The following is a 23,596-nucleotide window of genomic DNA, read 5'->3' on the forward strand; positions in this document are numbered from 1 at the left end:
TGAAATCACAAATCCCACAAATAATGAAGGTCAACTACCTGTTTGTGTACATACACACTTCTGAAAGTACCTTTAATTTATAAAATTAAACACATACATATGCAAATAAGAGGATTAGACCATCTGTGTAATCAATCTAGAATCATAATACTACAGAAAATTTGCATCTGTAATTTGGAAGGCATCCATTCAGACTGCATCCTGTACACTGTGAGCGTATAAAGGCTACAAAGACTGTGTTTGTAGAATTGGGATCAGATTTGCTCCAAAGGTAAAGGTTGCCAGGTATCTCCATTTTGAAGTGGAATCTCTTGTTTATAGTTTATGCAGTTAATCTTTGCTGTGTCATGCCTACATACCCATATCTGCTTCTTCCCTACCCATCTCATTTTGTTGAGGGTTGAGAAATGCTTGATAAAATAGCATTTGAAATAAGAATAAATGGCCTCTGAGTGAGGGACTCTTTCATGAATAAAGTATTTCAAGTTTAGCATTAGCATATAAACATAAATGCACTGCTCCTGGATTTCACTTGGCTCTGTTCTTAGGGGTCACTTGACACAATTTCTGGATAAGTTGATTGTTAGTCTTGAGTATAATCTATTCAGTGAATACTGACTGAGTGCCTGATGTGGCCCTTTTAGGCATTAGAAGAACTTCCTAACTAGTGTGAGTGAGGCGAGTGGAGGGATGCGCACCCACCACATGTGATAAGCACCACTAAGAACATCTCAACCAGAATATCCGCTCCGTGAGGGCCGGGATTTTTGTGTTTATTGGCATAGCCCCAGCACCTAGAATGCTTTCTAACATACAGTAGTTCCTCTATAAATACTTAGTGAGTAAATGGATGAGTGAATGAATGCATTTAATCAAAAAGAAGATAAAAACAATAACTACTGATTTAAATTCGGCTATGTGTCATGCCTCACACTAAGAGCTTTTTATGCATTATTTCACGTATTCCTCACAGTAATGTTATGATGTAGACAATGTTTGCATTTTTCAGATGAGAACCTTGGGGTTACATGATTTGCCTAAAGTCAAGCAGCTAGTAATTGGCAGAATAAGACCAAAGGGCTCTTGAGATTCACTATTTGAGAAGGTAAATTCCACAAATAAAGGAATTCTATAGCTGTTTCTTAGCTGTAGAATTGGGCATGAGATGACCCCATCCTTTTAATTGCTCCCCACATGCACACAGAAGTCATTGTGAAAGAGCTGTCAGGTCTTCTAAAGTGACCAGGGATTGCCTTGATGCAGTAATTGCTGAAGTATGACAATGACAAATTCAGCTGGATGTGGCCACCAAGGAGCCCCAAGGCTAACTGTCTTTGCCTCTTGTTTCAAGGATGCCTGTGAGATGCTGATGGGCACAATTTTGAAAGAACTTCAGAAGAAGAATCCAGCCTTCCCCAAGCAAGCATCGTTAAGCAAGGATTTATACCAGCCTTCTGCTCCCCAGGGCTCAGGGCTGCGTGCTGGACTCGTTATCACTGGGAAGACCCTGGAGTTTGCCCTGCAGGAGAGTCTGCAGAGGCAGTTCCTGGAGCTGACGGCTTGCTGTCAAGCTGTGGTCTGCTGCCGAGCCACACCCCTGCAGAAAAGCGAGGTGGTGAAACTGGTACGCAACCATCTCCGGGTGATGACCCTGGCCATTGGTGAGTGGGGATGGAACCCTGCCCTGTGCTTCTCACTTTCCTGCCGTACCACGGGCTGATCCTTCTGTCTGTTCTTCCTTCTGTTTATCTATAGGGTGTCCTGAAAAAATGTATACACACTTTGAATGATTATGAAGTCAGTGTTTATTAACATACAGTTCATTTTTAAAACTTTAAAGAATATAGAGAAAGAAATAATTTATTTTTTATCAATGCCTATTTTGAAACTGATGACCATTCTGGTCCACGCACTGCTGATAACATGAAGCAATGGAATCACAAACATCAAGAATCATTTCATTTGGTACTTGTGCGCCCTCAATTCATCAGCTGTTGCCAGTTTTGTACCGTAAACTTTATCTTTTATGTATCCCCATAAAAAAGTCTAGTGGATGAATTTTCTTTGTTCAAAGCTTAGTCTGGCTTCACCCATTATCTCAAATCAGTTAAACCTGAAAAGGAGTGAGAATTAAGTGAGTTATCAGCTATTAAAGTGTGTATACATTTGGGGGGTATACATGGTATACACATTTTGAGTATATACACTTTGAATAATGTGTACACACTTTGAATAATTATAAAGGCAGTGTTTGTATTTCAACTGCATTTTCAAACTTTCAGTAGCATTTTAGGATGAATTTCCTTTGTTCAAAGCTTAGCCTGGCTAAAAAGAAAGGAACATCAATTGAGCATCAGCTGTTAAAGTGTGTGTATATGTTTTTGGGACACTCTGTATTTACCCTTCTGGCTGGTTGTGCTTTCCCTTTCCTTTTTCTTCCTTCATTCTCTCCATCCCTCCCCCCCCCTTCCTCTTTTCCTTCATCACCTATTTGATCACCTGCTATGAACCAGGTGGTGGGGATATGACAGTATAATAGTCAAGATGCTTTGGGTTGCATGTTAGTAACGCAAATCATCTGGGTTAAGGAGGGTAATATATTGAATCACAGAACTGAAAAAATCTAGGAGTGCTACCTTCCGGAAAGTTTAATTCAGGGACATGAACAATTCATTTATTTATCTATTTAACAAATATTTATTGAGTGCCTTCTATGTGCCAGGCATTTTTCTAGGCAGTGGAGCTACAAGAGTATATACAACTGACAAAGGGCCATTTCTTAAGGAGCTTATATCTAGTAGGAGGGCATATAATGAACAAATGAAATAAAACAAAAAAGCATAAATACAGGGTGTCCCCAAAAAATGTATACACACTTTAACAGCAGATAGCTCAATTGATGTTGGGCGTCTTTCTGTACACCAAAAGGTTGCCAGTTCGATTCTTGGTCAGAGCATATGCCCAGGTTTTGGGCATGATCCCTAGTAGGGGGCGTGCAGGAGGCAGCAGATCAATGTTATACTCTCACAGTGATGTTTCTCCTCCTCTCTTCCTCTCCCTTCCTCTCTCACTAAGAATCAATATAAAGATCTTTAAAAATAAAAATAAAAAAGAATAGAGAAACAGCATGTGCAGTGCTGAAAGAAGCAGGTTATATCTGGAAAATTGAAAGTAGAGTGGGTGGCATGGAGAAAGGAGAGGTGAGTCCAAAAAGAAGCCATAGCATGAAGGATTTTAAGGCAGTATTGAATTTGGAATTCATCCTGATGGCAGTGGGATGCCACATTTAATTTCTGCTTAACTAGCTTCCAGGTAACTTGGAGACATGGGATGTACTTTGAAGGATGTGTTTGTTTTCTTGAATGGTTAATATTGATTTGCAAAGTTTGCATCATTTCTTTACTCCTCGTATGTTTCTCACCTTTTTTTCTGTCCCATAAGGTGATGGTGCCAATGATGTTAGCATGATACAAGTGGCAGACATTGGGATAGGGATCTCAGGTCAAGAAGGCATGCAGGTGAGTGGATGTCGTGCACCCAAATTCCATGAACTTGACCTGCCCACCCAAGGCAACATTCTTCATGGTAAAAGCTCTGTGGTTTTATGGTAGAATGAGGCTGTCTGGTTAGCTCAGGAGCGGGAGACAGGAAGTCTATCCAATCATTTGCTGATTATTTACTGGGTAAGTATTATGGTATTTTCCAGGCTAATTTTAGCTCTGTGGTTTACTTGCTCAGTTTAAAAAATATAACTGATCTAGATCATATATATATAGATGTATATATATATAGAGGGAGAGATATACATGTTAGCCCTGCAATAACAATGTGACTTTTGCAACTGACAAGAACAGCTGAGGATTTGAATAAAAGATCTAAAGATCCTAAAGAGAAAGGGAGAGAAGGAGAAGACGACAGAGTGAGGGAGGTGGGAGTGTCCCATTTGCATGCATGTATGCGTGGGTTCCTATGTGTTGGATAGTGTTTTAGACACAAAATTCAGATAGAAGCTTATCCAAGAGATTGCTTTTTGTGCAACTGTTGTCAGAGGAAGATTAATTGTGAGACTTAGGATTTCTCCAAAATTCTAGATTACAATACCTGTACAAAAGATTAGAAATTCAAGTATCTCTTTGCTAGACACTTTATACATAAAATCCTGGCTGCAATTTTGATATTCTCATCGTTGAGGAGAAGTGAATGCTACAGAAGTTCTTGCTAAGAGAGCTGCTTTTTAGGGAAAGTACGCTTGCTGAAGTTACATCACGAGTAGTAACCAAGAAGTCATGTTTCATTCGACCATATTGGAAAGCTGAGTAGTAACCTGAGGCAACCCGTTAAAGCTTTTGTAAGGGTTTTGTTTGTTTGGGGGTTTTTGTTTTTGGGAAGGTGTTTCTTTTTTTTTGGTCTGCATGTAAGGTTTAAACCACGCATTTGACTGATCTGAGCCTGGAGGTGATCGGGCTGCTGTGCTGTGTCTGCTCTAACATGTTCCATTGCTCAGGGTGGCCTTCTCTTCTCTGCCTCCGCAGGCTGTGATGGCCAGTGACTTTGCCGTTTCTCAGTTTAAACATCTCAGCAAGCTCCTTCTCGTCCACGGGCACTGGTGTTACACACGACTTTCCAACATGATTCTCTATTTTTTCTACAAGAACGTGGTATGTAGCTCCAGAGAATTTATCCCTTCCCACCTTTCAATGCTGCCCGCTTAGGGGATGAAAAGGAAGTGCCGTACCCGAAGCTCGCTTCTCTCATTGATGTGTTGAGGGCAGCAGGAGCACCCCTGCTGTCTCACCAGAAATAATCTGGGACTGTGCTATGTTTCAGCTGCTGACAGCCAATTGCTAGGCTTGTCCATCTGCTAGCATGTCCTATTCCCTGTGCATTTAAATTCAATTAAGGCCTGTCTAGTTCATTTAAAATCCAATTTTTGACCTTCCGTATAAGGGTTGCCACAAGCAGCATTATGAAATGTTTAATACTACCTGTCAGTAGAGAATGAAAGGGTTTGCTTCCATTTTACATGAGCCACCAAAAAATATCCGCTGTCCCCAAATTGATGTCCCTTGTGTTAGCATTGAAGATACAGATGAAAACCCAGTACGATGCCTTAGCCTATAACTAGCTGGCATTCACAATGGGAGAATTCTCTAGCAAGCCTATAAAATATATTTGTGCTTGGTAGTTATTGGATAATAAAGAAACTTTATTTTGATTATGTAATTCCTAAAAGGGCAAAATTTGATGAAATGTCCTGGCTTCTAATCTTTGGCACACCACTTAAATGTAATTTTCTTCTTTTAAAAAACCATGTTTTCCCTGAACCCCCTTCTAGGTGGGGTGATCATGTAAATCTGTCATGTTTTATATACCAAATTTATTCTGTCTTTAAAGTCCAGATTTAGCATGTTAGTAGTAAACATAAATTAATATCACGCTGTTGAAATGCCATCTTTAGGGAAAAACAACTTTGATGGGTCACTTTTAGGATACCTTTCATGTGTGGTTTAGCTGCTTGTGTGTGTGTGTGTGTCTGTCTGTCTGTCTGTCTGCCTGTCAGCAGGAGCATTCTTTCCCCCTCAAGCACAATGAACTTTTTAGGAAACTCGCAGTACTTCACTAATTAGAATTAGCACATTCAGTCAAAGTTTAATAACACTTTGATACGTTATGAAAATTCTTGAAATGTATAATGTCTTTGTCCAAGTGTGTGATTCTGGGGAAAGCTGGGATTTACAATTAAAAATTTCAGAATTTATTGGTCAGTGAATTTTAAAAAGGAGCCCTTCTCTAGGTTTTTTGATTTTGTTTTTTTTTTTTAATAATTTTGCATTTTTCTACCTTATTTTCAATAGAGAAGGTAGAAAAATGAAAAGGTACTTAAAGCCCACTCCCCTCCCGCCTCCTTTTAACCCCAGACTAAACCCAAGGGTTAGGAATCACTAATAGAAAGAGATGCTACATGCCCTTGGAGAGAGGGAGTGGTTATTAGCAGAGATACATCACCAGGGAGCAGGGACCCTGTGGTCTTTCTGCTCCGTCACCCTTGCTGCCATTCACACTAACACCCTCTCAGCTTATTCTCTTACTTACCCAGCCCAAGAATGCTTTGTAAACTACGGAGAAAGGGGCAGGTACCAGGGCCATCTGAGTAGCTTATCTTTCGTAGACTGTGGTTCCTGGGTCTTGGACAACCTTTCAATACTGATGAGAACTGTGGATTCACTCCTCAGAACAGTGTCCCAAACCACGTGTACCTCAGATGAATAGGAGCTGGGCATGATGCATTTCTATGGACCCTAGACTAAGAAACGCTGTTCTTAGGACTGTGGCCCCTGTCCTAAGATACTCTGGCGTGTCTGTGATGCCAGTGATGACAGCATTTTAATATTTGTAATGCACTTTGCAGGTCATGAGCACTTTCTAACTTGATCTTGATACTAAGCCCTGAGTGGTGTAATTCTCATTTTCTAGACAAGGTAACCAAAATTCTGAGAGCTTAGGAAAATGACCTGAAGTTAAACATATCAAACGGAAATGTCCCCAGGCCTTGAAAAAGGGCCCCCTACATCTAAGTCCAGAGCTTTTGCTTTCATGGACTTAGTTTCTCTGAGACAAAATAGGGAGGAAAGAGTGCAGGTGTATGTCCCTAGCCTCCAGGGTAACTAACTGCCCTGCTTTGCCTGGGAATGTCCCAGTTTGGGCAGTGAAAGTCTCATCTCCTGGGAGAGTCCTCAGTCCCAAGCAAACTGGGATGGTTGGCCACCCTGTTGCCACCATTCCATCACTAAAAAATAATTGTGAACCCAAAAGGCAAGAGAATGAACAACATGTGTTATATGCTGGCTACATACCAGGCACTGGTCTAAGTTCTTTTCATCTAGAGCCAAAATGTCTCAAGTTGAATACTCGGGCTGCCACTTATTAGCCAGGTAACTTTGGGTAAGTCTCAGATGGGGACAAGAAAAATTCCCAAGTTGTTGTGATGATTAAATGAATTCTTTGTAAAGCTCTTAGAACTGTGCCAGCACCACATGGTATGTGGGGTGTGTGTGTGTGTGTGTGTGTGTTCTTTAATTTAATAAAACATTTGTCCCCTGCCCCCCGCCGAAACAGCTGCATGGTAAGATGTGGTCTTCCTTTTGTAAGTACGGAAACTGCGCCGAGGTTGCGCTCACACGGCTGAGACCGGCGGGGTGGGGATGTGTGGTCCCGCTCGCATTGTGGTTTCTAAGATGCAAATGTTCCTCTTTGTGTTCCTAGGCCTATGTGAACCTCCTTTTCTGGTACCAGTTCTTTTGTGGGTTTTCAGGAACATCCATGACTGACTATTGGGTCTTGATCTTCTTCAACCTCCTTTTCACATCTGCCCCTCCCGTCATCTATGGTGTTCTGGAGAAAGACGTGTCTTCAGAGACCCTCATGCTACTGCCTGAACTTTACAGGAGTGGTCAGGAGTCAGAGGTAGGTGCTAAAGCGAAGATGCTGAGACCAGTGCACAGCTGATGTCGAAGTCGGGGCATTTTTCAGGTGGCCCAGCTCCAATATTTTGGTACAGGCAGAACTATTTAAAACTATTCAGGCCAGCACGGCTCAGTGGTTGAGCATTGACCTAGGATCCAGGAGATCGAGATTCGATTCCCAGTCAGGGCACATGCCTGGGTTGCAGGCTCTGTTTCTATCTCTCTCTCCCTCTCCCTCCTTCTCTGTGAAATCAATAAAGACATATGTAAACTAAAATAAATTTTTAAAAAAACAACAGTTCAAATCATCTGGTTGTTTCAGAAGATCTCTGTTAACATGGCAGATATTACATTATTCGCTTCAGGTATTACATTATTTACCTGATGATGAACGCAGGTAAAATTATGAAAGACCTCAAGTACTTAAAGAGCAAATCCAGTGTTTAGACCTGACAGCTAATAATATCTAGTATTTAAATGAGACAGGGATGTTTAGTAGTTTATTGTGCAAACTACTAAACATCCCTGTCTCATTTATCTCACAAAACACTCTGAGAGAGAACCTGGTATTGTTTCCTTTCTAAGATGAAGAATCTGGACCTCAAAGAAGTTAAGGAATTTTTCCAAAAATGTCAGTTAGAAAATAGCAGAACCAGTGCAAGACCCCTTCTCAGTCTTATTCCAAAGCCAAAGTTAAATTCTCCAGGTTCTACTGTCACACAAAACAGGAGAGTGATCTTAATGGCTCCCTCCCTCTCAAACCATGCCCTGCCTCCACTCTGTTGATGTTTTAGTCCTGCCAGCCTACCAGTGACATATCACTTACATCTGTCCCCCCTTTCCACCCTTCTCTCACTGCCCTGTTGTCTCTTGTCGATTAATTGAGTTAGCTGTCACAAAACTCTTTTCTTTCTAATTCACCTTTCACAAAAATAATAATCATCGTTAATATTGCATTTACTAGCACTTATGTAATGCCTCCTATATGCCAGGCACTGTTTTAAGTGCATAACATACATAAATCTAATCCTCAAAATCACCCTGCAAGACAGATACTATCATTACCCACATTGTAGGTGGGGAAAGTCAGGCACAGGGAGGCACCTTAAGTATCTGCCCAAGCCCCAGAGCTAGGGTGTGGTGCAGAGGTGAACCCCTGCTCCTGAGCCCAGGGTGTCTACCATTAATGCTTTGCTGCAGAAAGAACACTGATGCTATCTTTAGTCCTTGGGCACACACACACACACACACACACAGACACACACACCATGGTATTTAGTGCCAGAAATCCAAAGTGCTCTCACAAGTGCATTGTCAGGATCACAGGAACTGAGGTGGACCAGTCTCCTAAAGATACCTAGACAGGAACAATGCTGAGGGATTGGTCTAGTCATATAGTCTAGTCTTGAGAAGAGAACTCTGTTAGGCAAGGCTGTTTCAGTTACAGGTGACAAAAAAACTGCTCAAATTGGCTTAACGAGGAAGGGAAATTAATTGGCTCATATAGCTGCAAAACCAGATGTAATGGTGACAGAACACTGTTATTCTTGAGGCAACTGTAAATGTCCTCCTTTCCAGTTATACCTCATTGGCCATGGAGGAGTCCCAGGCCTTTCCCTGTGTTTATCACTGTGGCTACAAAGCATGTTTTCTCTTTGGCCAGGCCTGGACCATCTGTCAGTCCTCATTAGGGCTGAACCACAGGGACAGGATCGGGAAGAAGGGTTTCCTGCAGAAGGACTGGGCAGCCACTATCGAGACCCACCACGTACAATCTGTGTGTGGGGCCTCAGTGGCTGTTCTGGAAACAGTGACACGGATCAGTGCGTTAGAAATTATGGGTTATGTTTAGCCTGAGTTTAAATTATATTTCTGTGGTGTGTGACCTTCATTTTCTTTACTTTATAGGGATGGTGTGACGATTAAGTAAGATAGTATGTGTAAAAGCTCTAGCTCTCAATATTGTTATATTTTAACCCCCAAAATTAACCAGAAATTTGAGGAAACCCAAAATGTAAAATGATGTGTTTATTTTTGTTAGTCCAACTTTATTCTGGCTTGAACTGCCTTTCCAGATGGGAGAGTATTTAATGCCCATAGGTTATGTGGAACAGCCAACATAGAGAAGTCACATTCAGCTTTCAGAGAAGAAATCCTTATGATTCTTTAATGTTATCCGATCCATTCAGATCAAACAATAACATGTGATTTTCCTAAAGGAGTCCAATGTGACTGAAAGTTCAAGGCCAGGATGCAGGAATGTGCATTTGATATTAATGAAGGTTGCCCTGCACCCCAGGCTTCAGTTAAGTCCCAGGTCCATTGGAGAAAGAGGGGGGAAGGAGGGCCCTTCAGAATTTTTATAGCTGGTGTTTTCAGAGCTTTGTGCAGCTGAAGACTGTAATTGGTCCTCACCCTTGGGAGAGCTGAAGTGTTGTTTCCTCTTGTCCACCCTGTTATCAGTCCTTTGCATACACGGTTCTACTGAGCTGAGCTGGCCACTTTTATAGTGCATAGTAATGGGCAGAGTCCCAGCCTGTGGCTATTGATAAAAGATAATGGACTTTACTGACTTGACCTTCCAGAAGAGTTGTCCTTTCTTTGAACTTGGCCTCCAAACCAATTCTGTTTTATAACTGGGCCACTTCTCATCTTCAGTGTCATGAAATATCCTGTCCAGAAATAGAGAATCTCTCTCCTCCACAGGAGGTGCGTCTGGAAGGCTGCAGTCAGAGGCTTCCTTTCCAAGAAGCCGTCGTCTCTTACCCGTCTCTCATCACCCACCCTGTCTTCCTTTCTGGCTCAGACTTCGTGGCCAGATTTTGCCTTTTGGTTTCCAGGAGGTCCCATATCCCTTCAGCCTCTCATTTATCTAATCCTTGGCCCTTCTCTCTCTGCTTCCCTTAGTCCCCTTACTCACGTGAGGTAGAGGAATTATATTTTTTTACCTCTCAGCTGTAGGCTTTTTGAGCAACCTCTGCTTTCCGAGGAGCACAAAGTTGTGTATTAACTCACCCCCAAACTGCCTGTCTTGCCCAGTGGTGTTCCAGTCGCCCCTTGACTCTGCTGTCTTCTCTCCCACATTCGATCGTGCTCCCGCTTAGGTGTTATGGACGCTCGGATGAAGAAAGGCAGGGAGAAGATTCCATCATTTCCAGTGAGGAAACAGTGAAAGAAAGGACAGGGCAAAGTAGACTGGAAACAGTGAATTTTCATTGTTTGATTTTCCCAGAGAACAAAGAGATAAACAAGGATAGGTATAAAAGTTACAGTGCAGCCCTTCGAAGAATGGAGGGAAGTATATGGAGAATTTGTGTATTTATTAAGCTTTGTTCTTTAGAAGACAAACGTTTTCAAGGAAATTTCAGCCTCTCTTGGCATTTGGAAGGGAATAAAACTAAGAACATGTTAAGCAAAAAGGAGACTAGCTCAGGTATATGCTACATGTGATGCCATTTTTGTCCATGGCAGACATCGCTGGTAAACCATAGCACACTACCCTTCCCGCTGGGTCTGAATGCGGCCTCAGAATCCTTCTGCACATCCGTTACCATTCAGTCCAAGTGGGTTCTTGTTTGAAAACCTGTTTTCAGTCACTTGTGACTAGTGTCTCTACTTGATCTTTCTGTTTCTCTCTATAAGCTTTTGGTACAAAGCAGTTTAACACATGAAAAGTTACATAAGAGTAGTTCATTATCCCAACAAATATTTGTTGAGTACCTGCTCTGTGCCAGGTACTATTTTAAACACTTGAGTAAAAGAATCAAAATCCCACTCTAAAAAACTTGCATTCTCTTGAGAGAACCAGAAAATCATTAGGTAAACAAATACGATTATTTTTTATGGTGATGAGAGACTTCTAAGGATACTCTGATAGTAAGTGCTTGAGTGGGCATTACTTTTAGACTGGTCTGGGGGTGCCTCTCTGAGGAAGTGATATTTGAGCTATGATATGAATAGGGAAGGACTAGTGGTGTGGGAGGTGCAGGGCAAAGAATTTCTGGCAGAGAAAATCGCACAAGTGAAGACTCAAGGAAACAGGGATTTGCCATGTTTGAGGAATAGAATGAAGTTTGTGTGGTGGGAGCATGGGGAGTGAGGGTAAGAATCGTAGGGGTGACCCTGGAGAGCAGGACTCCAGTGAGCAGGTCCTATAGGACCTTATAGGCCATAGGAAGGAACTTAGATTGTATTGGAAATACAGTGGGAAGTGATTGGAGGAATAGGAGGAGGTCACTGTGATTAGTTAGAGAGATGGTAGGACCTGATTTATAGTTTCTAAAAAACGTCTGGCTGCTGTGGGAAGATTGGATTAGGGTAGGAGAGGAAGCAGAGAGGCTAGTTAGGTGGCTACCGAGTCATTTATAGAGTTGATGGCGAATTAGAATGAAGAGTGTAGTAGAGATAGAAGTAGATGAATTTTGAAAAGTATTTGAAACAATATTTTCTGACCAATAGGAAATGGAAAGTTAGTACTACTCTCCTATCTGAGGTACATTTAAGTTTGATGCAATGATTAAAGCAATACAAGTTAAAGAGTTCTTCAGGGTTTTTTTCACCTGTGAATTTATGTCATTCGATTATCCCCCCGCATTCTTCTACTGCTATTTACAAATCCCACCTGCTTTGTGAGTGAAAGAATGAAAAAATAAGAGTTTTCTCCCAGAGAGGCAAAAATAAGTACTGGCTTGTATTGTTCCTTGACTCTGCTTGGCCCATATTAATCTTTTTCCCTCCCTGATATCTGTTTCATTTTCAGGCATACTTACCCCTCACCTTCTGGATCACCTTGTTGGATGCCTTTTATCAAAGCCTGGTCTGCTTCTTTGTGCCTTACTATGTGAGTCCTTGTTCACTCAAAGGATTTGCTGTTAATGAATTGATGATGTTTCTTTGTACTTTGTAGCTGGTATTAGTATATGGAATGGGTATATTAGGGCAGATTGCTCATATAATCAAATTGATTATTAACTGACTAAAATATACCCCCCAAAAAACATGTTAGATAATGGATTAAATTTGGAAAGAGTGCCTAGTAGAGTCCTGTTAGGTCTCTCTTTGGTCCTGTACTGCTTGATAATTTTTGTCAATGATTTAAGTATAATTGAAAGTCTATCAGTATCATTAGATGAGCCAAAATCAGAGGCAAAGCCAGAATACAAAATCTATTATTAGTGAGTGCTGGACTAATTCTTCCAGGATGACATTAAGGTATTAAATTTAAGCTCCTATAAATAGTTTGCCCAAAAGTAAAAAAAAAATCTTTTAGCCCGGTGGTTGAGCATCGACCTAGGATCCAGGCGATTGGGGTTCGATTCCCAGTCAGGGCACATGCCTGGGTTGTGGGCTTGATCAATGACTCTCTCATCATTGATGTTTCTATCTCTCCCCTCCTATCTTCTCTCTGAAATCAATAAAAGATATATTTTAAAAAAAGAAAAAAAATCTTTTACAGGTAAAGAATGAAAGAAATGTGACTAAGCAAAGAACATGTAAAAATTAAAGAATTTAGGCCAACACCAAGCACAAAGCAGCATGATACAGCCACCCATCCACACACACCCATCCCTGGAAGAAAACAATAGTTTGATCATGGATGGCATTGTGTTAACAAAAGTACAGTAGAATGAAAAAGATGATATTCTAAGTTAACCATTTCTAATCTTTAGTTCTTTATTCAAATAAAATGACTGGACTTTTCCCAGCTGGAATATTCTGGATAAACTGCATTTCAAGAGCAATATAGATAGGCAGTCTGGAGTGTGTTCAGAAAAGAATAACTAGAATTTTAAAAGATCAGAAAATTGTGTCATATGAGGGATAATTTAAGGAGTTGAAAACATATACATAGAAGAGGAGAGGATATTTACTTAGCAGAGATATAAACTCAGGTTAGCCATAGTAGCTGTCTCAAAGGTTTACAGCTCTGTTACATGGAACATATTTGATATTTCTCCATACTAAAGAGCTAGAAGTATGAGTGGAAGTTTCCAGGAAGATGAATTATGATTCAGAATAAAGAGAAATTCCAACTGAAAAGTTCACAGATTAGATGGCCTAAGAAAGAGCCGGTCTCTCTTTTCTAGAAATGTTCAGTTTTATCCTAATGACCAGTTATTAGGAACATTGTAAAAGGGACTCAGTGCTCAGCTGAGTTGCAGAATAAAGCAGTGATACACCACTGAGTGTGCACAGCTCTCCAAGATCACCACCTGTTGTCCTCTCTTTATAGACCTACCAGGGCTCAGACATTGACATCTTTACATTTGGAAACCCCCTGAACACAGCTGCTCTGTTCATCATTCTCCTTCATCTGGTCATTGAAAGCAAGAGTTTGGTGAGTGAACTTCCCGCTTCCAGAGTAGCCTGGAACTCTCTGTGCTGGGGGAAATGTCTTCTATTAGCAGGGGCCCTGCTAAGCCCTTCATGCCTAGAAGACAGGTGGTAATGAGAAGAGTGATGACTCCATGGAAGAAGGGTGACACATGGCTTGTTGCTTGTTGATTGCTCAGTGCCATGATGCAGCCAGGGAAAGTGGAACACACCTGCCTGGTCCCCTCGGTGGTGTCCATGGGGGATGGTTCACAGAGGGGTGGGTCAGGCCGGATGAGCAATTGTCCCTCTGTGGCCAGCATTCTTCAAGACCAAGCTGATGCCTTTCAACCAAAATAAAAAGAGGTATAATGCCGTAATCCTGGTATACTGACCTTAGTTAGTAAATGATGATTTTATGCTCTTCTCATCATACAAAATAAATATCTTTTTCTTCCTCCAGAATTTCTCCCATTCACTTAAACCTAGGTCTTTTTGAACTTAGTTGCTGAGTTAATGATAAAGTTAAGTCTTTTCATCAAAATGATTGCAAGGTGGCCCTCTTCAGCAAAGCTAAAGGGTGAGATTCAGATGAGAGCTTTACTGTAAACCTTCCTTTGCAGATGAAGCACATCCCACCCACCTCTGGGGAATAAACTACTTCTGTGATTATTTATGCTGCTCACTCATTTCCATTGGCATTGTCTCTGCTCTAGTCAGAGTCACTGTCCTCTCTTCCTGGACTGTTGCTACAGCCTCTTTAGTCTTCCTACCTCTGCCCTTGATTCCTCTAGCCCTTCTCTGCAAAACAACCATATTCATCCTTTTGAGACATATCTTTTTGCTCTCCTTTGGTGAAAATCGTTAAGTGATTTCCCAATGTTCTTGTAATAAAATTTGAAAGTCCTAAGATGGCCTGTAAGACTTCATGCAGTGATGCCTCTACCTCTCTGTCCAGCCTCATTTCCACTTACTCATGGGCTGGAACCACACTGTCTCTCTTTCAGTTTCTCAGATACATTGAGCTCGTTACCACATCAGAGCTTTAGCAGTTACCATATCTTCTGATGGGAGTAATCCTTGTTCCCTCTTGGATCCCTATTTACCCAGCCCATATGTTATTTTAGGTCTTAGCAAAAATGCTACTTCCCCCAAGAGCCTCTCCCTAACCATGCAGTTTTCTCATATCATCCTCTTGTTTTATTCATAGCTCTAATAATAATTTATAGTTATTCATTTAATTATGTGATTATCTGATTGATGTTTCACGTCCACATTAGATTATCATCTCTTTGAGGGCATGGTTCACGTTTATTTTGTTCACTGCATACCGTTATCTGTGACAACACTGGAACACAGTACATACTCAAAAATACTTGATGGATAAATGAATGATGAAATGACTAACCAAATGTTCTTGTAATAAAATCTGAAAGTCCTAAGATGGCCTGTAAGACTTCATGCAGTGATACCTCTACCTCTGTGTCCAGCCTCATTTCCACTTACTCATGCATTTCAAACAGAAAATAGCTAAATGAGGTTATAGTTTAATATGTTCCATGAGCTATTATGAAATTATTTATAATGATTTCTAAAGTGAGGCAGAGTATTTTTGGAATCCCTCACTTTGCCTATAACCTGCTTACAAGCCTAAAGTGTGATAAAAGGTTAATATCTGCAAATACCAGGTGAGGAGAATAAAGGGAACTATAGAAGTAAACTATTTGGCATTGTTTTATCTATTTAAGTTCACTGTTGAGCAGTCGTGTGGGTACTTTTGGTTACTGCCTAAGGACGTGTTGTAAATTCTGACATTTACGAGTGTTCCGAAGGATCTAACATGTAAAGTGAGCTCACTGGTAATGAGCAGCAGCCATCTGCCCTGGCTGCCCTGAGCAAATAGGAAAGTTATTAGAAATATGTCAGAGAGCCATCGTAAAACAAAACAAAATGAAAACTTCCCAAGAACCAAAGTGGGTCCAGAGATCCAGGGGACAGAGACTGGTGGACAGGCTTGTCAGGGTGGTTCTCTGTCCTGATTGGCTCCAGTCGTCTTCTTTCTGCTCTTGCCTCATTGTGCTCCAAGTTTATTCTGTGGTGACAGACTTCTATTTCCTTAGCTCCAGTCACAGGCTTTGGCCAGAGGAGGAAATGTTGCCAAGACTGTGCATAATGCCAGTGTCCTCAGCAAGAGGAAGGGACGTGAAAGCCAAGCGCCAAGAAAAACAGTGGCTGCTGCACACAGAGCGCCTCATTAAAGAATTGTTTCCCATGCCAGGAATGAGTAGTCCCCTAACGCTCGTTTCCCCTGGCATAAGAATCAGTCGTTTCTTAGGCTCAGGGCCTCTGAAGGTCCCTCTTCATTAAGTCAGCCGTTCGGAGACTGAATTGGCTTCCCTTCACCTCTTGCTCACCATCTCATTGCCACCTCCCACCTCCCTGCTGGTTTTTACCAGTTTCCCTTGACTTTGACTTTCTTGTATCATTTATTCTCATGTGTCAACTCTGCCGAGGCACTGTCTCATTTGCCAAAGCCCATGTTAACTTTCGGGCAGCAGGGCTCAGTGGAAAGGAAGGCCGTTTGGGAAGGAAAAGGACCTCATTGTTTTAGAGGCATGGTGATCTTAAGAATTTAGCCCACACTGTCTAAGCAGTTTGTATGTTTTACCAAAAAAAAAAGCAGTCTCTGTGGTCTTTGTGACTCTCGTGAAGATATCGACCAGGGGGAAGGACTTTGCAGATTAAGTGTGAAGGAGAAAATTGGCTCTTGTTTGGAAAGCATAATGGTGGGAAATAACAAAGATTAATAAAGGGAGTGCTTCCTGCAGAAGCATAACATACAGCACCAAGGTATACACTGTGATTTAGGTGGGACTGTGTGCGCTGCAGTAAATAACTGAGTGCTGCTTAATGCGATGGGGCTTTTTCTCCACATACTTTGGATTATGTCAGAGAGGAAGTCTGTTTGGGGCTATTACCGTTTTATCACAACAATTCTTGCTAATTTCCCTTTGTAACAAAACAGACCAGACTGTAGACTCAGCACTATTATGACAGGTTATGTTGATGATGTTACATTTAAGGGAGTAAGCTGATTATTTTTTCTAAATAAAGTTAAATAGTGAGCCAGTTTAGAGAAAAATATTTTAAAATATAATATTGCAGGGTATACATGAATATGAACATAGTTAGGTTATGCTGTGATCCACAGAGATTTATTTCTTGCTTATATAATGTTAACTAAGGTTCTAGATAGCTCTAGAGCAATTGTCCTGAGGGGTGGCTCAAAGACCCAGGCTGAGTCTTGTAGCTCTATCTGGAATTGCCCCCAAGGGGAACTTCTTAGTCAACATGGAAGGAAAGGAGACAGCATAGAAAATTGCACGCCACAGCATAGAAAATTGCACGCCAGCTCTTCTTTGCTTCTAACCTGAAAGTTGGACGTATCCCTTCCATTCACATTGCAATGGTCAAAGCAAGACCTGTGGTCGGGCTTACTTTCAAGGGAATGGGAGAAGTATAATCCTTCCAAATGCTTATTTGGGAAAAACAATGAGAATATTGGTGAGCAGCCATGTGAATGGATGAAGTTTGAGGTTCACTGGATTAAGGTATTACCATAATGAAGAAACAGACTAATGAGTGAGACTATATGGAAAAAAAATGAAAAAAATCCAAACACCTCATGGTTTGTGGACAATGCAGAATAAACTAGTCATCAGAACTACCTCTGGCATTTGATTTAGTTTCACAGAATTCAAACAGTGCTATGATCTGTTCATGAAAGATGCTCTTATCTTAGCTCTTCAGGATTTTTCTATTTCGTTCGTTGAGGTCTCTTGCACCATCCACCCACTGCTTAGACATGTTGTCTCTGCAACAAGCCGCAAAGCCTCTGAGTGAGAGTGTTCATTTCCCCTGTGCTTCTTACCTTGCAGACTTGGATCCACGTGATGGTCATCGTTGGTAGCATCTTGTCTTATTTCATCTTTGCCTTGGCTTTTGGGGCCATGTGTGTAACTTGCAACCCGCCTTCCAACCCGTACTGGATTATGCAGGAGCACCTGCTGGATCCAGTTTTCTACTTAGTTTGTGTCCTCACAACCTGCATTGCTCTTCTACCCAGGTATAGTATTTATTTTATCATCAAGACAATAAGTGAAATCATAGGCTTAGAATTCCCCGAGCAACTGCTAAGAGTGGATGATAGACCATCCAGTTCAGAAATGAAGAAGTCAGTCTGTGTACTAGTTAAAATACTGTTTTTAACTGTTTTTACCAGAGAACAAAAGTGGCTTATGCAAAGGGAAGGTTTATTTCTCTCTCATGGGAAACTTTAATCTGGTTGAGAGTCCAGTCCACAGGGATAGGGCAGCTTTGCTTCTCAGGGTTATCCAAGGACCGAGATCCTTTCCTTTTTGTTCTGCCCTCTTCAGCTGCCCTCATCTGCACCCATTGGAGCTGACTCACCATTAGCACATCAGTGCTGCTCAGGGGGATGAAGAAAACAGAGAGGACCAGATTTCCCCCCCTCCCCTCCCCTCCCATTCCTTCCCCCTCCCCCTCCCCCTCCACACCCCTCCCCTCCCATTCCTTCCCCCCTCCCCTCCCCTCCCCTCCTCTTTCTCTTTCTCTCTCTTTCTCTCTCAGAACATAACTCAGAAGTTGCACACATCATTGCTCATATCTTGTTAACTAGAACCTTGGCATGTAGACTCTGAGTAGCTAAATCTGGGGCTTTCTGAAAGGAAGAGGGAGGAGAATGGGTGCTAAGTGAGGGACAAGTAGCCCACCTACTACAACCTGTCAACACTTAAAACTATACAACTTTCCTTCCTTCTCTGACCTCAGTTACCCTTCCCATTTTAGCTTAACTGATTTCTAATATGGCATGGGATGGAAATGGCTGAGAAGTATGCATGGGTTTTTAATCTATAGGTTCTTTAAACTCTGCTAGGGTTCTTCCTCTTTACAGTTTTATAAAATCTATCTGTTTAGCTGAAAATATTATTGCAAATCATTGTTCTGTATTTTTAAACATGATATGAGAGTCAAAATGGCGATTTCATATTATTCTCTAACAGGGTTGACAAATGTGGCTTACAGGCCAAATTTGGCCTGCTGCCTGTTTTTGTAAATAAAGTCTTGCTGGAACATGGCCATGCTCATTAATTATTGTCTGTGGCAGCTTTTGCTGTACAACAGAGTTGGATAGTTACAGCAGAGACAGTCTGGCTCCCAAAGCCTGCACTATTATGACCTAGCCCATTGGAAAAAGTTTCCCAACCCCAATCTGTGACACCATCATAAGGCACCATGGCCACAAACCTTTGTTGCTAATGGGCATCCCTTCTAGAAATGCACAAGGAAAGCCCACCTGAGTCATTCTACGGTGGTTATAGTTGTATACTTAACACTCTTTCTTAAACTGAGGTGTTTCTGTAGTGTTCACTGTTGTTACCAGCTTTCAGATTTAAAATACTGATAAGACAAGCTTGTAGAATTCATGAAGAAACACTTACTTTAAAGTTATAGCCTTCAAAAATTCCTTTAAGAGTATTAATAGTACAATTCTATCTAATATTGCTGTAGTAGGCTGAAAAAATGACCCCCTAAAAGGTATCCGTGCCCTAATCCTTGGAACCAATGAATGTTACCTTATGTAGCAAAAAAAGTTCTTCACAGATGTGATTAAGTTAAGGATCTTGAGACAGGGAGAATATCCTGTGTTACCTGTGTGGGCCCTCAATGTAATCACATGTCCTTATAAGAGAGAGGCAGAGGGAGATCTAACACAAACAAAAGAGGAGAAGAGCCCGACCCTCCTGGCTCAGTGGTTGAGCGTTGACCTATGAACCAGGAGGTCACTGGTTCGATTCCCGGTCAGGGCACATGCCCCAGTTTTGGGCTGGATCCCAAGTAGGGGGCATGCGGGAGGCAGCCGATCAGACTCTCTATTTGTTTCTATCTCTCTCTCCCTCTCTTTTCCTCTCTCTGAAGTCAATAAAAACATATTAAAAAAAAAAAAAAAGAAGAGAAGGCACTGTGACCATGGAGCCAGAGTTTCTTTGGCCATAAACCAAGGCATGCCAACAGCCACCAGGAGCTGGCGGAAGCGAGGAGTGGATTCTCCAGAAGGAGCATGGGCCTTCCAAAACCTTGGTTCTGGCCCAGTGAGACTGCTTTCAGAATCCCTGGCCTCCAGAGAATAAATTGCTGTTGTTATAAGCCACTAAATTTGTGGTAACTTGTTATAGCAGCCACGGGAAACACATATAGGTTTTGGTACCAGAAAAATGGATGCTGCTATAACAAATACCCCAAAATGTGGAAGTGGCTTTAAAAATTGGGTAGTGGGCAGAGACTGGAAGAATTTTGAGGCACATCATAGAGAAATACTGGACATAAATTCTTGCTGGTGAGGATTCAGAGGAAAGTGAGAAGCATGATAGGGAAAGCCTGTATCATCTTAGAAAATCCATATATTACCATAAACAGAACATGGCTAGAAATGTGAAAGTTTAAGGCTCTGCTGGTGAGGACTCAAAATGAAATTAGGAATGTGTTATTGGAAATTTGAGTTAAGCGGATCTTGGAAATACAGTGGCAGAAAATGTAGCTGAAAAACACTACTGCTATGTGGAACAAGAATTTGTAAATTATGAACTTGGATGTTTAGCTGAGGAGATTTCCAAGTGAAATGTTGAAGGTCTGGCCTGGTTTCCTTTTGTTGCCTGTGGTAAGTTGTGAGAGAAACCTGATGAGGGAAGAACTATTAAGTCAGAAGGAAGCAGATTTAGGAAATCCTCAGCCTATCCAGATTTCAAAAGTTGCTAAAATCAGGAGATTGATTGTTAGGAGTATGCTGTAGAGAGGCCAAGAGTATGGCTGGACAACCTTCTGCTAGAGCTTAGGAGCATGACTCATGGATCCCCTCTACCACCTCTACAGCCATCAAGAGAGGAGATGGGATTATACAGGAAAGATCTGTGGAAGACCCTCTTATCTAATGCCATAAATCTCCACGACATATATTGGTGACCCACAAAGTTTTTGAGAATGCTGTAACAGCATAAACATTGCCATCTTCAGGACGAATTTGTGGTAATTTGTTACAGTAGCCATAAGGCATTAATAGCTAACATTTTCTGAACATTTGCTATGTGCCAACAACACTCTGCCTACTTTACATGTACTTTCTTATTTAACCTAACATCATGCCTATGACGTAGCACAATTGGTATCTCTACTATTATAGATTTTTGTTTTATTTGTTTAACAAGCACTCATAGGGCACTCACTATTTCTTAAGTGCTTTACAAATATTAATTTATTTAATATTGTTATCATCTACGTATTATATTTTGCTTATCCTACCCCTTTACCTCAAGGAGGCCACCAGACCACCCTTTTACTGTTTCTAATTGGTGAGTATTTTTTGTGTCCCATGATGCATTTGAGGTGAATGTAATCCCGTGATGCTTTTTGTAACCCAGGTTTGTGTACCGAGTGCTTCAGGGATCCCTGTTTCCGTCTCCAGTCCTGAGGGCGAAGCACTTTGACAGGCTGACTCCAGAGGCGAGGACTGAAGCCCTCAAGAAGTGGAGAGGGGCTGGACAGCTGGGTCCGGTGACGTCTAAGTATGCTGCCCACTCAGCTGCCAGGTCAGAGGGAGGACCCACGTGTGGCCCTTCTGCTGTCTTTGCAATGACGCCAACAACTTGTTCTATTGAGCAAGGAAACTTATTTGTACTTGAAACTGCATTAGACTCAGACTGTTCTGAAACTAAGACCTGAGGGATGGCTGGACCCCCAAAGGGTTAAAAGAGCAGGACACCCTGTTTGGAGTTGCAACTGTTCCTTCAGGTCTGGAAGAGGGTCTTTGAAGAAGCACCTCTACCAAGCAAGAATGACTTGGGTTTTTCCTTAAGGGTCATGAACGTTCTACTAGTTTGAACAAGCCAATGTGATGGCCTTCCTTGTGTGTTTGATACATTTGTAAAAGACGATGGAGTTTGACCTGGACAGAGTTTAGGGAAGTAAAATATTTAATTCAGAGTTGAAAGCTTTTATGAAACATTCTGGATTTTTGTAAAAGCATTTTAATTGTCTTAGATGTATAAATGTTTTCAAGGAGATTCATTTGAGATATATTTATTTTACTGTGAGATCTCAGATTCCAGAGAAATGCTTTAACTGAGCAGACTCCAATCTGAATTTTTTTTTTTAATTAAGAAAAAAGAAGCAGCTTTAGATTAATTAGTTAGAATTGGGAGAGTTCTACATGAAAAAAAGAAATGTTATAAATGGCTAATTTCCAGAGGAAACATGTTACCAGAGCCCTTTAAAGAACAATATACCTAAAATGGGATGATACAATTTAAAATGTATTAGTTATTAATAGCTTTTTGTTTCCTATGAGGAGTTTTTGGCCTTCTGACTGATGCTGTTAGGCTACCTCTCTGCTCGTTCCAGGTTCTCCTGATGTGGAGCCTTCATCGGGAGGGGGGGGATGCCAGGGTTCCAGCAGGTGATAGGAACCAGCTTCCAGCCAATGAAAGACCTTTCTGGAGGCCTGCCTGTGTGCGGAATGGGTAAGACAGACAATCAGCCGAGCCTATAGCCCATTTGGCAATGTCCTGTATTCTAGAACTGACAATAGCCTGGTGGGGATTCGACAACCAGTTTCAAAACAGTCTTCAAGAGACCATTTGACGGTTCATCATCTTTACAATACCTACACCTTTTCTGGTGGTGTAACCTCTAAAACTGAGATATGAACTGAGACTAATACGGGTGGTTCTCAGAAGGATTCCTTGAGGTTCATAGAAAAATGTTTTTTTAATACACTTGCTGTTCAAATCATGTATGCTGGCATTAGTTTATATCAAATAAGGCCAGGTGTTGTTGTTGAGTTCTTTAAAAATTCTGTATCTGTCTGCCTGAAAATCGTCAGCCTCCAATCGCCCAGAATTTCCTTCATGAAATCTCCATGCTAATGTTTTGTTTTTATATCAAAGTTGTCTTAATGACCATCAAACTGTTATTCTCAGGGCTTTGTCTTCTGCCTGCTGCCTACTGTCCTGGCCTGATTTTCTGTAGCCTTCTGATATTATTGCAAATAGTCTTTTACATAGCCCAATTTCCAGAACTTTCAAAATCCCATATAGCGAATGGAAGTTGCTTTCAGCTTCCTTATAGTTTTTATTTTATTTTAAATAAACTGTTTAATAAATAATGTGTACTGAAAAACTGTCATCACTCTTGTAGATACTCACTGAATCCAACTGTAACTGGTACCAGAACTTAGAAGGAAAATTCCAAAGTACACCTTTTACCAGAATACTGTTTTGGCTTTTTCTTATACAGAAGAGTTGATGTTGTATCATCTGTTATCCTCCTAGTAGCTGGCATCATTCCCTGAGATCATCATCTTCTCATATTAAAAGTTTAAAGAGATTTTTACTAATAAATAAGGGGTTAGAATCCAAGGATAAAAGTAAGAAGCCAAAAAGAAAAACTGTAGGTGTCTGTACATATGAGTAGATGAAATTCTTGAGTGTTCATGTTATGGGACCACAACTCCAAAATCCAAAGAACACTGAAAACTGAATTTTTTATATATACATAAACTAGGCACAAACTCAATGCCCTGAACAGAGGGGAAGCTATTTATATACTTAATATAATTTTTATATATTTGCTACAGAAGTTGTATTTTATTGCTGGATATTAAAGTGTATTTTTTAAATTTTGAAAAATTCTGGGTTCTTAAACACATCTGGCCCTCAGGTAAAAAAGAGCTGGGATCTGTATTAAGC

The 23,596-nt window shown here is 41.1% G+C and overlaps 1 protein-coding gene across 2 annotated transcripts in view; it reads left to right on the plus strand.

Moving 5' to 3' along the window:
- ATP10D (ATPase phospholipid transporting 10D (putative)) overlaps positions 1 to 23,032 on the plus strand; it is an 85,253-nt gene extending 62,221 nt beyond the window's left edge. For both annotated transcript variants that reach the window (XM_081139820.1, XM_081139821.1), the window contains exons 16-23: positions 1,352 to 1,661; positions 3,442 to 3,518; positions 4,533 to 4,658; positions 7,264 to 7,464; positions 12,223 to 12,303; positions 13,696 to 13,800; positions 17,714 to 17,901; positions 21,272 to 23,032. In XM_081139820.1, coding sequence (XP_080995946.1) covers positions 1,352 to 1,661; positions 3,442 to 3,518; positions 4,533 to 4,658; positions 7,264 to 7,464; positions 12,223 to 12,303; positions 13,696 to 13,800; positions 17,714 to 17,901; positions 21,272 to 21,572 — 1,389 coding nt within the window. In that variant the 3' untranslated portion in view covers positions 21,573 to 23,032. The remainder of the gene's footprint in view (positions 1 to 1,351; positions 1,662 to 3,441; positions 3,519 to 4,532; positions 4,659 to 7,263; positions 7,465 to 12,222; positions 12,304 to 13,695; positions 13,801 to 17,713; positions 17,902 to 21,271) is intronic.
- The last annotated feature ends 564 nt before the right edge of the window (positions 23,033 to 23,596 follow it).

The sequence above is a fragment of the Miniopterus schreibersii genome, assembly GCF_964146895.1.
Source record: "Miniopterus schreibersii genome assembly, chromosome: 1".
Lineage (NCBI taxonomy): Eukaryota > Metazoa > Chordata > Mammalia > Chiroptera > Miniopteridae > Miniopterus > Miniopterus schreibersii.